Source organism: Zalophus californianus, chromosome 2, assembly GCF_009762305.2.
Source record: "Zalophus californianus isolate mZalCal1 chromosome 2, mZalCal1.pri.v2, whole genome shotgun sequence".
In the NCBI taxonomy this organism is placed as follows: domain Eukaryota; kingdom Metazoa; phylum Chordata; class Mammalia; order Carnivora; family Otariidae; genus Zalophus; species Zalophus californianus.
Genome location: NC_045596.1, coordinates 62,292,204 through 62,308,724, shown reverse-complemented (window position 1 = coordinate 62,308,724; position 16,521 = coordinate 62,292,204). Strand labels below are relative to the sequence as shown.

Below are 16,521 nucleotides of genomic sequence, written 5' to 3'. Positions count from 1 at the left end.
TTCTTCTACATTTTGGCCTCTGTAGGTTTTTGTTTTTTGTTGTTGTTTTTTTTTTAAGATTTTATTTTTAAGTAATCTCTACACCCAACACGGGGCTTGAACCTATGACCCTGAGATCAAGAGCTACATGTTCTACTGACTGAGCCATTGAAATCTGTTCAGTTTAGTGTTAGCTTCTGACTTGTGCGCAGCCTTAAGATGAGGAAGAGGTGAGAGCTTAGGCTGTTTTTAGGTCTTTCCTAAGCATATGCAAAGCCGCCCACATTTACGGTTTTCTAGATAACCTAGAATATATCAGAACTTTTCAAAGCCCTTAGTGACATCTTACTCCCAAGCCTTTCTTTTAAGCATTTACGTTAGTCTTTTGTTTGCTTTACCTGTTTCCATGACCTCAGACAGCCATAAGTTAAATCATTTACCGGTAGTGGTTTCCTCAAACATGTCGTTAGACTCTCTCCCCCTTTCAGGTGGAAGGCTTTTAGTACTTGGCAAGAGTCAAGGAACTGCCACCACAGAAGTCAGATAAATGGCTACTCTTGAAAATGAAGTTTTGAAAGGCTCTAGCTCAATTTTGGTTGCTTCAGTGGTTGCCAGGCTGCCTTGGCAGTGAGGGACTAGAAGAAGGTAAAACTCCACAAATTACTGTCCTTACCCATATTCTGCCATTTTGCCCTTATGAAGGAGCACGTTTTTGGAGGTCCTTACTCTGCCATTTTTGGCTGAGTTTTCTATCCATTTCTTTTTTTTTTTTTTTTTTTAAGATTTTATTTATTTATTTGACAGAGAGAGAGAGAGAGAGCACAAGCAGGCAGAGAGGCAGGCAAAGGGAGAGGGAGGAGCAGGCTCCCCGTGGAGCAGGGAGCCTGACGCGGGGCTGGACCCCAGGACCTGGGACCATGACCTGAGCCGAAGGCAGACGCTTCACGACTGAGCCACCCAGGCGCCCCTGTCCATTTCTTTTTGAGTGAGGTGTGATGTTTTCTGTCTTTCAAGGAATTTGGTCATTTTTTCTAAGTTATTGAACTTAAGAACAAAGTTTTCTTAGTATTCCCTGTTCTAGTGTCTCCAGATCTATTCCTTATTTAATTCCTGATATTTATTGAGTTGTATCTTTTTTTTTCTTGATCAAGTGTAGTTTATCAATTTTTTTTGTCTCTTTTTCACAAAGTACCATGTTTAGGTTCAGTAGCAGTCTCATGTTTTTGGTTGTAAATTTTATTGATTTCTGCTCTTTATTATTTCTTTCTGGTTTCTTTGGGATTCATGTGCTCTTTTTTTTAAGATTGTTAATAGGGGGGGCGCCTGGGTGGCTCCGTTGGTTAAGCGACTGCCTTCGGCTCAGGTCATGATCCTGGAGTCCGGGGATCGAGTCCCGCATCGGGCTCCCTGCTCAGCGGGGAGTCTGCTTCTCCCTCTGACCCTCCTCCCCTCATGTGCTCTCTCTCTCATTCTCTCTCTCAAATAAATAAAACCTTAAAAAAAAAAGATTGTTAATATGGAAGTTAAGGCATTGATTTTAGATTTTTTTTTTTCCAGTATAAGGATTTAATGCTATAAACTTCCCTCTAGACACTGACTTTAGGTTCATCTTACAATTTTGATAATGTATTTTCATTTAAATTAAAATTTTTTGTGACTTGGTCTTTGACCCATAGATTACTTACAAGTATGATGTTTAATTTCAAAGTACTTGGAGATTTTCCAGTTCTCTGTTGTTGATTTCTAGTTTTTTTTTTTATGGTCAGTATGCTCTGATCTCATTTCTTTTATTTTTTTTTTTTAAAGATTTTATTTATTTATTTGAGAGAGAGAGAATGAGAGATAGAGAGCACGAGAGGGAAGAGGGTCAGAGGGAGAAGCAGACTCCCCGCTGAGCAGGGAGCCCGATGTGGGACTCGATCCCGGGACTCCAGGATCATGACCTGAGCCGAAGGCGGCCGCTTAACCGACTGAGCCACCCAGGCGCCCTGATCTCATTTCTTTTAAACATGTTACAGTTTTTCTGGCCCAGAATATGGTCTGTCTTGGTGAAATGTTCCTGTACACTTGAAAAGATTGTATATTTTCCTCTTTTTGAGTACAGTATTACATAAATATCAGGTCAAGTTGGTTGGCATGTTTTTCTGATCTCCATCTTTACTGACTTTGTTTACTTTTTTTGTTGATAACTAGTGGAGGAGTGTTGAAGTCTCGAATACCATTTTGTACCCTTTGGAAATACTCCCACTGTATTCCAGCTTCCATTTTTGCTAATGAATTTGATTGCCATTACCATGTTTTTTGTTTTGGTTTTAAGTAATTGGTTATTTTCCTTAATAGGTTTTATAGTTTTCTACTTGGAATTGTAATTCTCTAGTTTGCAGTACAAAGTAAAATGAAGTCCTTTCATATACTTCTTTGTATACATTGTGCTGCTTGGGTCAGTTTATTCATTTTTAAAAAGTTTATCTTTTGAAAGTTTGCAACGTTTTTCTTTTTAAATAATGCATCTTCTCACTTCTTTCCAAACTCTTTCTGGCTAGGACTTAGGCTGTGTTTACTGTTTGCTGCTGTTGTATATCAGAGTCTTAAAATTTCCTTCAGTTTTCTTGTTTTTATCTCCTCTGTTGCCTTTGGGTTTTCCCAGAGACTCTGAGGCTTATAGTTCCATTTACCATAATCATCTTACTACACAGGAGCAATACTGAAGTGGTTGTACGATGTGGAAAGAGAGGAAGAATCCTGTAGTTTTATGATTAGGTCTCAGTCTTTTAATGGGCCTTTGAGTTAGATATGCTCCTTCCTACTCTCTCTGCCCCAAATCAGGCTAGAGGGGACTGGAGTGTGGGGTAGTTACTTGAAGTTAAATGGTAAAGCATCATCTGATTATATTCTGGTAAAAAGTTTTCCTTGCATGCAGGACTTGTTAAGGAGAGCATTACCCCCTCCCCCACCCCCCCACTCTCCCTTTCCCACCAGAAGCACAAGGGGAAGTTTTTTCCAGTCTTTATATTAAAAACCTGATGGGGCTCTTGTAGATAAAACTCAGGGAAGTGTTAGAGGCTCCTAAGATTTGGTCCCTTTGATTTTTTTTTTTTAAACTCTCTTCCTTTCTCCATAGGTAATATAAATATTTTAACTAAAGGAAGACCCTCCTTTTTTTTTTTATGATAGCATTCATTCTTTCTCATATAGGACTGTTTGTCTTTCAGTTAGAGTATTGTCTTCAAAGATAAATGTAGAACTTAACAAAGGTTAATTCAGGGTGTTGAATTGTGATACTACTTCAGAATTGACTAAGATTAACAAGTATGTTTATATATGTGATTTTGGCAAACAAATTGTAGATATATAGTATAAACAGTGAAATCCAGAAAGAACATTTTTGAAATCTTAGGACGATCTTAACAGAGTGTTTCTTTAGATTCACATAATTTCAAATTTATGTAACAGACTAAATACTTTAAAATTCACTTTACAAAATTAGTATTTTATTGTGTACATTTGTCTGGTCTTAAAATTGTAAGTCTTACAGATTTTATTTTTGTATTCTGCTTTAGGCAATCCTTTATCACAGGATATTCTCAATTTATACCAGGACCCAGATGGAACCCGAAAGCTACTGAACTTCATGCTTGACAATCTTGCAGGTAACTCTTAATGATTAGTCAGTGAACTCTACATGTATTACTACTAGCTAATATGTCACATGTTGCTTAAGAACATCTGACCATTTTTTTTTTTTTTTTAAATAACTTCTCATAGTTTTAGAGTTCTTCCTATTATGGGACATTCTTTTCATACACTGAGTGCTTTCTATTTACCAAGCAATATATTAGGAGCTTTAATTACATTATTTCATTTAATTTTTCTAAGAACCTAAGAGGTCCCAATTTTTACTGGTATTCTACAGATGCAAGTTCTGAGATTGGGAGAATAAATTAATTTTCCCAGGTTAACACAGCTGATTAATGCCAGAGCTGTTAACCCAAGATTCTCTTGCTCTTAATCACAAATACATAGTTATTAATTGTTTGAATTTGATGGAGATTACATGGATCCCATACACTGTACACATTTTTTGTGCATGAAATTACTAGTTTGATTCACTACACAGTTGTGGAAATTTTGCAAGCAGGATTTTGATCAAGAACACTAGAGATATCGGACTAAAATAGTTGTATTCCAAATGGAAATTTTTCTATGTAAGAAATCTTTTAAGTATTTGACTTAAAACTTTTTCTTTTTTTGCTTAAGCACTCAAAATATGTATGTATGTATCTACACTCAAAGTATGTAGATGCTTAAATTCAGATCTTTTTCTTGGAATAATGTCTTTCTAAAATACAGAATCCTGAAACAGAGTGAGAGAAATCTAGAATCTAGCATGAGGCCATCATCACAGTATGTTGTCTATACTCTTTTTTTTTTTTTTTTTAAAGGATGGAATTTAATCTTTATTTACAGGATATGTACTCTTTTTAATTCTCTCCATTATAGAAGACACCTACATACAAAATTTTTTTAAAATAGTAATATTTACAATAATGTAAAACCAAATTAATATCCTCTAAAATTTTTTGGCTATAAAGACTAAAATTTGATTGATGGGAGAGTGATAATAAACTTGAGAGGTTCTTTTAGTAATAAATTAAGAATATATGGCTAAAAGTTTAATTTAGCTCTGTGTGTGTGTGTGTGTGTATGTGTGTATATGTATACGTATACGTATATATATATGTATATATATACATATATAGTGTGTATGTGTATAGTATGTGTACGCTATTTCCTTCCTGCTTTAAAAATACATATCTTCATTGTCTAAATAGATGTAGCCACTTGGTCATTCATATGGCATGTGTGTGGGGTGTATGTGTGTGTAATTTTTAAGGAGTTCTTCTATACTTTAGATAGAAGTCATTTGTTGGTGTATATTGCAGGTGTCTTGTCCCATGCTATTGTTTGCCTTTCCTCTTTCTTAATTTGTCTTTTGATGAACAGAAAACATTTTACATAATTGAATTTATCGATTTTTTCTAGTATGGTATTGCTTTTGTGTCCTGTTTAAGAATTTTTCCCTACCTCAAGCTCAAGGATATATTTTTCTGTATCTAAAAATTCCATTTTTTACTTGTAACATTTAAAGCTAGTATCTTCCTAGAATTGCAATTTGTGTAACACAGGAGTCAATTTTCATAACTTTTCCATGATATAGATTAAATTGACCTTGATCCATTTATTGAAAAGACTGTCCTTTCATTACTGTTTTTTAGTGTCATCTTTGTCATAAATTGTCATTGTAAGAATGGGTTTATTTCTGACATTTTGTATTCTCTGTTCATTTCTAGTAGTCTTTATGGCAATATAACAGTGTCTTTAATTATGGTATTTTTATAAATGTCTTAAGATTCAGTAGAGTAAGTCTCCCCTCTTGATTTGATTGTAAAGTCTAAGCTAGTTTTGCCCCATGCTTCCTTTACCTTGTATTTTCATTAAAATTGTTGGAATTGGCTTTTCTAATTTCTCCCCTCCCCAAAAGGTAGGGATTAAGGTTGAGAGTATATTGAATCTATAGATTGCTTTGGAAAGAACTGACATGTTTACAACACTGGATTTTCTAACCTAACAACGTTGGTTATTCGTTGATTTATTGTGCTTTCTCTAATTTCTCCCAGTATTGAGTTTTAGGTTTCTGTGTAGTGGTCTTTACATTTTTTATTACATTTATTCTAAAGTCTTTTCGGAAATGAACTTAATAAGATTATTATTGCTTATTTATGGAATATAATTGGGTTTTGTATATTTATTGGTATTCAGGTACCTTGCTGAACACTTGTAAATGCCTTTGGTAAATACATATTCAGCCACTTTGCTAAACTTTTTAATGCTACTGTATTTTTATTTCAATTTCTATAATTGTATCATCTGTGAATAATGACACTTTTATTACTCTCTAATTCTTTTATCTTTTATTTCTTTTTCTTGCCTTACTGCCCTTGCTAAGATCACCAGCAGATGCTAACTAAAAGTAGTGATAATTTGTCTAATTTCAAAATTTATTAGCTTTTCATAATTACAAATAAATGTGACATTCACCATAATTTTTACATATGTTAAGGAAGTTTATCAGATTAGTAAGTTTTCTTCTGTTCCTAGCTTGTTCTTCTATTCCTATTCTATTCTCCTATTCCTTCTATGTTTTTAATTTTTTAGTATGAACCAATGTTTAATTTTATCAAATGCTCTTTCTCTATTAAGATGAGCATATATTTTCTGTCCTTTATTCTGCTAATTTGGTAAATGTATTTATTTTTCATGTTATACCACCTTTGTATTCTTAAAATAAATTCAAGTAGGTTGTAATATAGTAGTTTTATATATCCCTTTATTCAGTTTGCTAATATTTTACTTAGGATTTTTTGCATGTGAGTTTGAGATTGGCCAATAATTTTCCTTTCTTCAATATCCTTGTCAGGTTTTAATATAAAGATTATACTGGCATCATAAAATTTATTTTCTGTTATTTGGAAGAGTATATTTGAGATTGGTGTTTTTTTGTGTTTTTTTTTTTTTTTAAGATTTTATTCATTTATCTGACATAGAGCTCCCCCTCTGGTGTTCCCCCCCCCCACTTCATTTTTCCCTTCCTTCTCCTAATGTCCTCCGTGCTATTCCTCATGTTCCACAAATAAGTGAAACCATATGACAATTGACTTTCTCTGCTTGACTTAGTTCACTTAGCATAATCTCCTCCAGTCCCATCCATGTTGATGTAAAAGTTGGGTATTCATCCTTTCTGATGGCTGAGTAATATTCCATTGTATATATGGACCACATCTTCTTTATCCATTTGTCTGTTGAAGGGCATTTCAGGGATATTCAAATCAAAACTACATTGAGATACCACCTTACACCAGTTCAAATGGCAAAAATTGACAGGGAAAGAAACAACAAATGTTGGAGAGGTTGTGGAGAAAGGGGAACCCTCTCACACTGTTGGTGGGAATGCAAATTGGTACAGCCACTTTGGAAAACAGTGTGGAGGTGCCTCAAAAAGTTAAAATAGAGCTACCCTATGACCCAGCGATTATACTACTGGGCATTTATCCCAAAGATACAGATGTAGTGAAAAGGGAAACCTCGAGTTCCGATTTGAAATTCTTTTTTTAGTGGTTGGTCTAGATATCACAATATACATCTTTAGCATAGTCTACTGATAATGGTTTTATCACTTCAAGTGCATTATTGCTGCCTAACTTCCATTTATGTGCCTTCATACTCCCCACTTTTTTTAAAATGTAATTGTCTCTAATATTTCCTCTACCTACACAGAGTACCACACAGATGTTATAATTTGTGCTTTAACTATCAGATAGGATTTAAGAAGCTCATGTGGAGAGGATAATCCATTGCATTTACCCCTAATTTTACTGCTTGTTCTTTACTTTTTGGTGTTCCTCCTTTCTGTTTAGAGAGCTTCCTTTAGCCATTTTTTAAGGGCAGGTCTGTTAACAACAAAGTTTCGTGGTTTTCCTTTTATAACATTTTTATTTCCCCCTGATTTCTTTTTTTTTAATTTTTTAAAAGACTTTATCAGAGAGAGAGAGAGAAAGCGAGCACAAGCAGGGGGAGGGGCAGAGGGAGAGGGAGAAGCAGACTCCCTGCTGAACAGGGACTGGATCCCTGGATTCAGAGATCATGACCTGAGCCAAAGGCAGACACTTAACCTACTGAGCCACCCAGGTGCCGCAATTTCCCCTTGATTTTGAAGGGAACTTTTGCAGGATACAGAATTTGTGGTTTGACAGTTCTTTTCTTTCAGCACTTGAAAATGTGCCACTTCCTCTGGCTGCCATGGTTTCAGAAAAGAAACCCATTGTTCCCTGATAGGTAATGTGTCTTTTCTCTTTGATGTTTTTCAGATTTTTTTTTTTTTTTGTCTTTAGTTTTCAGCAGTTTATGATGTGTCTTGGTGTGGATTTCTTTGGGTTTATTCTACTTGAAGTTTGCTCACCTTCTTGCATTTGTAGATTTATGTCATTTACCAAATTGGAGACATTTTAGCCATTATCTCTTAGAATACTTTTTAAGCCCATGCTCTTTCTTCTCTTCCTTCTGGACTCTGATGATATGAGTCATAGAGTTTTTGTTAACAGTGCCACAGGTCTCTCAAGCTCTGTTCATTTTTCCCGCCCAGTTTATTTTCCTTTTAACTGTTCAAATGAAATACTCAGATTCACTCATTTTTTTGGGTTATCTTTATTTTTGTGCCCTTCTGGTGAGTTTTATTACTTGATTATTGTATTTTTCAGTTGAGTAATTTCATTTTGGATCTTTTCAAAAAAGTAGAACTTACGCTTCTTTGGGCTTTTTATTTTTTCATTTGTTTCAGGAGAATTTATAATTCTAGAAGCAGCTGTATGATGGCTGCTCTAAAATCTCTGTCAATTTCAACATCTGAATCCTCTCTGTGTTGGTCTCTGTTGATAGTCTTTTCTCGTTTAATTTGTGATAGTTCCTGGTCTTTGGTATGACCAGTGATTTTCAGTTGTATCCTAGATATTTTGAATGTTATGTTTGGAAACTCTTGATCCTTTTAAAATTAAATCTCAATTTTAGCAGGCAGTTGCCCAGTTTAGGGTTAGCATGTGGGTTCTGTCAGCTCTTCCAGGCTCAGCTGACACCCTTACTGTGGGCAAACCAGGCCCAATGCTGCTGGTTACTGGAGTGTTGGGATGGATTGTCTCTCTGGGGCTCTGTTAGAGAGATTGCCATTAGCATGTTGGATTACCACTGCCGCTAAGTGTGTTTCCCACCTAATACTTGCTGTACGTCTCCTTTTTGGCTTCACTGGCCAGAGAAATCAGGATTTTCTTGCTGCCCTACTCCCTGCCCCCAATCTATTCCTCATGGCTCCAGGGCTGATTGCAGTACTGTCTGGCACCTGGTGTGGCATGTATAGAAGATAAAAATGTTTTATCACATTTTAGGTATGATCCTGAGAGACATATTACTGTGTTAACTGCTGTCTCTTCTTTTCTATTCATGAGAACAGACTTCCATATTGATTCAAATTCTAGTACTGTATCTAGGACCATATACATATCTGTTAAACAGTCTTTATTTGATGGTTTGTCATATCACTGACATTGCAGTTTCATCTTAGAAAACATTAATTTTAAGTATATGTCACACATGAATATATTATTCTCCTTATAAAAATTCCTGTTAAGACTAAAATTTTCTTTGACCAATATCTTTAATTCCGTGTCCCCTCCATGGTAAGTAGACACACTTATAAGTTGGGTGTGTGTTCTTGTAGATATTTTGATAGACATTTACATATAAAAATTATACTGGTAGAAATGTTATGATACTACTATTCATGTGTGTTTTTAAAATGTTTTCTTATAAACATATTCTATTTTATCATTATGTATATATTTAAAGATTTATTTGAGAGAGAGTGCATGCATAAACAGGGAGAGGGGCAGAGAGAGAGAGAGAGAGAGAGAATCCTTAAGCAGACTCCCTGCTGAGCGGGGAGCCCAATGCAGGACTTAATCTGAGGACCCTGAGATCATGAGCTGAGCTGAAATCAAGTCATCCACTTAACTGTCTGAGCCACCCAGGCGCCTCATCATTATATATTTTCTAGTTGTTTTCACTCAGTATTTCTTGTATAGCTTTCCACTTTAGCACACATGTATCTATCCTTTTTTTCTTAAACTATAGCATAGACTTCTATAAAATGGATATTAGCCATTTACCCTTGTTTTTGCTGTTATAAACAATAGTGTAATATCTATTTGAATGCTTCTTTAAGCAGATAGGGCTGATCCCAGGAAGTAGAATTGCTGAGTCACAGGGACATGGATGTTTAAATTTTAAAAGATGATCCAGCTTGTCCTCCCAGATAGCTCCCAGTTTATATTCTTACCAACTATATATGCAAGTATTCATATCTTATCACCATTATCAGTTCTGGATATATTAAAATTTTGGGGACAACCTGGATAAAAACATGCTCTCTCATCTTTTTATTTTTCCTGGTTACTGGTGAGATACACTGTTTTTTCATAGGTTTTGGCTCTTCGGCTATTGTTGGTGAATACTATGCATTTTACTTATACTGATATATTGTGATGTATTAGTTAAAATATATTAGTAAAGTTTTGGGAAGCACCAGAATGTCAGCATCACCTTATTTGTTTTATTCTGAGGATTTTTTGATTTCTGAATTTTTAACCATTTGCTAAGGAACCCAACAGCTAGAAAGTTCATTTATACTTCATTGTATTTATATATTGGGCTTTCCATTTCTTAGATAGTTCTCATGATTGTGGCATGGCACTCCTGGCAGGCATGATTTTTTCCAGGATTCAATATGTTGATTCAGCTGGATGGTTTGTCATCTTATGATAACCTTCATTCCTTTCCTGGCAAGATATAGACTATGCAAAATAATGAAAAGTATGGATGTTAAAACATGCATCCTTTAGATAGGCTTTTGGAACACCAAAATGGTTAGTAAAGTGAAACTTTTAAAGATCTTAAATACTCTGGTCAAAATTTCTGTGGCTGGATGAAGATAAGAGTGTTTTGTTTTAAAGGAATACATTTCTCAGCCACTGCATTCCCTGGGAAAATCTGCAAACTTAGAATCCAATTGTCCTGTAATTGTCAGTGTTCTTAAAAGGAAAAAGTAAAAGTGAAGTTAAATCTTAGCTTAGTGAATTTTCTCTCATCTGATAGTTGGGTAGCTTTTAGTTCAATGGTATTGATAACCATATCTGAGTAATTAATGTTTAACCAGTGCCTTACTTTTTTCTGTATAATGTAGTTCTAATCTCTTGTTTTACATGGATGTTATAAAATAAAAAGTTTAAAATTAGGAAATGAAAGCCCCATTATAAAATTCATTCATTTCTATTATGCATTCACGTGTGTTTTTTTCTATTTTAAAGATATTTGAATATTTCACTTTATTAGTATTTTGGAACTTCACAAAGCTTTGATTTCCCAGTAGGGAAATTTACATTGTTAACCTTAAGTAAACTCTTATGTCTTAATTACAAATGTAGTGGTTTTTTTTTTTTTTTTAAGATTTTTATTTATTTTAGAGTGTGTGTGAGCAGGGGGAGGGGAAGAGGGAAAGGGAGAAAATCCCAAGCAGACTCCCTGCTGAGAGGAGAGCCCCTGGCTGGGCTCATTCCAGGACCCTGAGATCATGACCTGAACGGAAATCAGGAGTCAGGTGCTTAACCGACTGAGCGACCCAGGCGCCCTGATCTTATTTAAGGTTTTAAATAGGTACTTCTCATAAATACTGTGTAAGTGGAAATGCCAATAATGAGTTTCCTAATGTTCTTTTCTTATGTTCATTATGTATTTTCTGCATAGGTCTGCTTAAATTTCCTTTGGCTTCTAAATCTTCTTTATATTTCAGTGTTAGATTTTTAAGTCAGTTGTGGGCCATTATAGCAGAAGAGAAAACAGAAGTTGATTTTACATTATAAAGTAAATGTACTGATTTTAGAAGCACATGAAATTAACTTACGTTTAAAAAAGATTTTTCCTCCCCCCAGTTCATCCAGAGCAGCTTCCTCCGAGGCCATGGATTACATTAAAAGAACGAGACCAAATTCTGCCATCAGGTAAATAGTTTTTCTTATTTTTCTTTGATTTTTTTCAGAAATACTTGAAATGCCATTTGGGCTTTGTGATACAATTATAACTAGCCTTCATTTTATGTCCACAAGGTAGATGAGCTTCAAAAAATACTGACGGGTAGATTTGAAAGTATGAAACCCACTTTAAGGCCATGTGTAGGATTCTCCTCTATCTTTCACAGTGATGTAGCTCTTGGTTTTACAGTTACTCCTTGTAATAAAGCCTTCCAAATAAGAAAATAAAGCCTTCCAAATGGCCTCTTCACACAGGGTATTGGTGACTTAAAAAGAAAAAATGAAAAAATAATGATTTTTTTCTGAAAATTTTAAACTACTTGGGTACTTTATCTTTCTTCAGTGGGTAGAGTGGTAACACTTGCGAAAGAGTAATTTAGACTGAGTCTGTATTTGCTATATTGGAAACAAAGTATGATACCGGGCCAGTGGTGTAGAAATGGTAGAGTGTGAGTGAGCAATTTAAGGATATAGTTTAGCATTTCTAGAACTGCGGTAATGTAGAAAATATAAACCTTTATCTCTTTGTGGAGACTAATAATGATTTGACATCATTTATAGTGCTTCTTACTGCTTATTAGACATTTTAGGATTGGGAATTCTACTTAAGTTGTGAATTAGTATTTCTCCAAATGCCTTCTTTTTAATCATAAGGGTAAGTTTTCATTATACCTAATTTCATTTTAAAGTTAACAAATAAAAATTTTATTGTTTTAATACCAAGGTTGGATCAGTCACTGAAGACTGACAACTTAGTAATTTTTTAAAGGGTAAATCACAGAACTTATGTACTTTTAAAGTCCTTCTGTTTGTGTGCTTTTTGAAGTAAGAGGATTCAGAAAAAATTATTTGCTTTGAAATTGGGAAATGTAGGAAGTGTAACATCTTCATGGTTCTTTTGCATTTTAATAACACTGAGAAATAACAGCATATACAGTACATTTCTGTGTCTTCCAGAGGCAGTAATTTTAAAACTACCACACTCTTAGAGTCAAGCCTAGAATTTCTAGGAGGCACTGTGTCAGTGCTCCATCATGAGCAACACTTACTATTAACAGGATGCACATTGATGGTCTGAGTAAAAGGAATATTTAAGGTTTTCTGCAAAGCCTTAACTTAGGTGGATTTATTTTGTTTAGCCTTCCCTAATGCATAATTAATTGGTTCCCTTTCTGATTTTAAAAACGTCATTTTCTGGTTCTTCAAAGTAATCCTCTCTTGAGCACTGGTAAACATAATCTTGAAGAAAAGCTTTCCTAATACTGCATATGTACATTTTCATTAAGAAAAAGAACAACAGAAACATTTCATCAGTTGTTGAATTCTCAAAGTAATGTGTTCTTGGGCTTTCCTTATTGAAAAATGAGTATGGATTTTCCTTGGGATGTGTTGTACTTTCCTAAGTAGAATCTGAGTGCTAAATAAAATGGCTTTTACTTCTGGTGAGTAGGGAGATGTGTATAATAACTTACGATTTATAGCTACAAAACTCTAAGAATCAGTACCAGATAGTGAAAAAGTGAAGAGTGTACAAAATGGCCTCCAGTTTGATCCCCAGGGGACCATTGAACTGAGTTTCTCTTAATACTTTCCCCATTATCTAAATCTTAACCAACTTCAATCGAGTATTATTACTTCATTATTTGGATTCCTCACCTTTTATTTAAGTATGTGATTCACAACCATACCTGCCCATTATAATCATCTGGGATGCTTTTTAAAAATACTAATATCTAGACCCTAAATACACTAACTTACTTCGTCTTGAGCAGGGCCCTGGATATGAGCACGTTTAAAAAACACTCTACAGAGTGATAATCAGGGCTTTTCAAACTAATGTCCATGTGAATCACCTGGGGATTTTGTCAGCCTTCAGGTTCTGACTTAGTAGGTCTTTGTGGTACCAGAGTCTGCATTTTTGAGTTCCTAGGTGATAACTGACGCTCTTGGTCTTCGAGCACATTTTTGGGTAGCAAGGCTATAAACTTTGTTCTCCTGTTAGTTTGTTCACAGTTCTTTTGTTGTTCAAGGGCATTTTAAAATGAGAATTCAGTTTCAGAAATGATTATATGATTTGGCAAAAAGGATTCTCTTAAAACTAAACTTTGTTAGTCCATATCCTTCTGGCTTACTGTAATAAGAGCAGTAAGAGACTCCCAAAAGTATTAAATAGTGGGTATTTTGTTAATAAAAATTGATGAAGTTAGAGTCTTTTAATGGACAAAACTAAAATTCACTTTTGTTCACTTATATAGAGCTTTGCTCAAAAAATTATGTGCAAAAAATTAGCATTCTGACTTATAATTTGAATTTTTATTAAAATAAATTTCCTAAAAATCTAAAATATGAACTCTAAGTCTAATTCTAGTGAAAGAACTTTGATGTGATGGACTCCAATGAGGTCTTAGTAGATATAGTTTAACAGAATTTTGCCGAAAAGGCATTTCACAATGATGATATTTGGGATAGGTTTGTGTGCCATCTGTGCTTGTGCAGGTATACACATGATACTTTACTTCTTTTTGAAAAACTTGCCTAATTTTCTCCCTTTGTCTTTTGTTTTTTTTTCTCTCCCACTTCTTAGCATCATTCACGGTTATGTGTTACAATGTGTTATGTGATAAATACGCCACCCGGCAGCTATACGGCTATTGCCCATCCTGGGCATTAAACTGGGAATACAGGAAAAAGGGAATTATGGAAGAAATTGTTAACTGTGATGCAGATATCATTAGTCTTCAGGTAACACTATAGAAATTAATTGTCTGAGGTCACCTGGCTGGCTCACTTGGTGGAGCAAGCAGCTCTTGATTCCGGGGTTGTGAGTTCTGAGTTCCATATTGGGTGTAGAGATTACTTAAAAATAAAATCTTAAAAAAAAAAAATTGTCTGAAACTTAAAGGTGAACTTAATAGATCTTACTTCCAGGAGAGAGAGAGTCTGTGTTCAAAACAGAACTCAAAAGGAATTGTTTTCTCTCCTCTTAAAAAGGGCAATTTTAATAAGCAGGTAAGACATTTCCACAGTGGAACTGTTTTGCTAAGTACAGCCATCCACCTATACTCATTTACTATTAAGTGAAAATAATCTCATCCATTATTCTTGTTAAAAGTTTATCTTATGAACAGATCACTTGCATTGTTGAAAGGGAAAACTTTTAAGAATGTGAATTTAACTTATGATGGAATCTTTAAAAAATATTATTTGTCCACTGTTCCTTAATGATAAACATTGTAAACATTTAAAAATATTGTGCTATAAGTCATGCATTTTTGCATTATTTTAAAAACCGTCTCTGAAATTTAGACTTTCTGTTTTATAACTTTATTATAATAAATTTAACTGAAGAAACACCTTTTTGTTGAAATACGTATTTCAGCGCTTCAACACTCAACTAGCCAAGGTTTCTAGGTAGTATTTAATAACTTTTTCTTAGCAACTTTCAAAGCATATTACATGTTTATGAAGGTATTTTAAAATTTTAAGTATTAGAATTTTATAGCTGCTTTTTAGTATAGCCTGAGGAGGAGGGTATTACTTTTTAAATAATTTTTTGTACTAGAGTAGCTTGATAATTTATGTTGTCTATGGTTCATATGACTTCCTGGGAAATAATAAAAATCTTTAAAATTAAATTTTCTTCTAAACACTGAGAACTGACATAGAATTGGTGGAGAAGGAGGCAAACAAAGGTAGTTACTTAGTTGTCCTCTTTTTATTTAGTATTTGTAGTAATGATAGCCTCACATTCTTCTAAGTATAGTTTGAAGGATAAAAACATAATTTAAAAAGTATTTTTTGGGGCGCCTGGGTGGCTCAGTCATCAGGCATCTGCCTTTGGCTCAGGTCATGGTCCCGGGGTCCTGGGATCGAGCCCCACGTCGGGCTCCCTGCTTGGCAGGAGGCCTGTTTCTCCCCCCCCCCACCCCCCCCCCGCTTGTGTTTCCTCTCTCACTGTGTCTCTGTCAAATAAATAAAATCTTTAAAAATAAAAAAATAAAAAGTATTTTTATTGTAAAGGTGATACCATAGTATAAAATGTTCATTCTAGAGAAATTGAGTATTTTGAAAAAAATACAAGGAATGATGGAGGAAAACACCAAATCTCATAATCCAAAAATAGTTTTTGTGTTAAAATTTCTGAAATATTTGTTCTACACTTTTTAAAATTCACTTTCCTATTTATTTACAGACCTGTTTTCCAAAATAAAGTTGAGATCACACTGTTGTACTTAATGCACTTTCCATATTACTAAAATTCTTCAAAGCCAGTTCATTATCTGAATATATATTTATTGATTTAGCATTTTCTCTACTGTTGAACATTTAGGCTATTTATTAGTTTTTACTGTTAAAAATCATGTTATGAGCATCATCATAGATAAATCATTATCTTGACATTTGATTATTTCATTTGGAAAGATTGATTAAAAGTATTTTATGGGTCAAAGAATAAAATAGTCTAACTCAAAAATACTGGATTAACAGAGACCGTTGGATGATTGGTGTTCTGGTACCTAAAAATTCCTTAAAGTAGAACTTTTTGTTGATCTTAAACTTCTCAGTCTTGGGTATCATTCATTTCCATTGCAGTTGAGAAAGATAAATAATTTTAAAAATTACCCCTCTAAATAAAATTTACTACTCCTTCCTGCTTATTTATAATATGTCCAATTTTACCAGTTTTGAGGAACTGATGTATAGTAGGATGAACTCTAAATTGGAACTAAAGAGACTTGGGACCAACTAGCTGGTAAGCAAGAAAAAATCATGCAGCAGTTCATGTTCTTTCAGGTTTAAAAGCTACCATTATCAAATGACTGCTGCTAGTGGTAAGGTAGGATAGATAATA

The 16,521-nt window shown here is 34.3% G+C and overlaps 1 protein-coding gene across 5 annotated transcripts in view; it reads left to right on the top strand.

The window, feature by feature from the left end:
• The window catches only part of CNOT6L (CCR4-NOT transcription complex subunit 6 like), a 102,689-nt gene that overhangs the window by 59,161 nt on the left and 27,007 nt on the right, over positions 1–16,521 (top strand). For all 5 annotated transcript variants that reach the window (XM_027598656.2, XM_027598658.2, XM_027598654.2 and 2 more), the window contains 3 exons: positions 3,540–3,629; positions 11,571–11,639; positions 14,254–14,411. In XM_027598656.2, the coding sequence (XP_027454457.1) occupies positions 3,540–3,629; positions 11,571–11,639; positions 14,254–14,411 (317 nt within the window). The remainder of the gene's footprint in view (positions 1–3,539; positions 3,630–11,570; positions 11,640–14,253; positions 14,412–16,521) is intronic.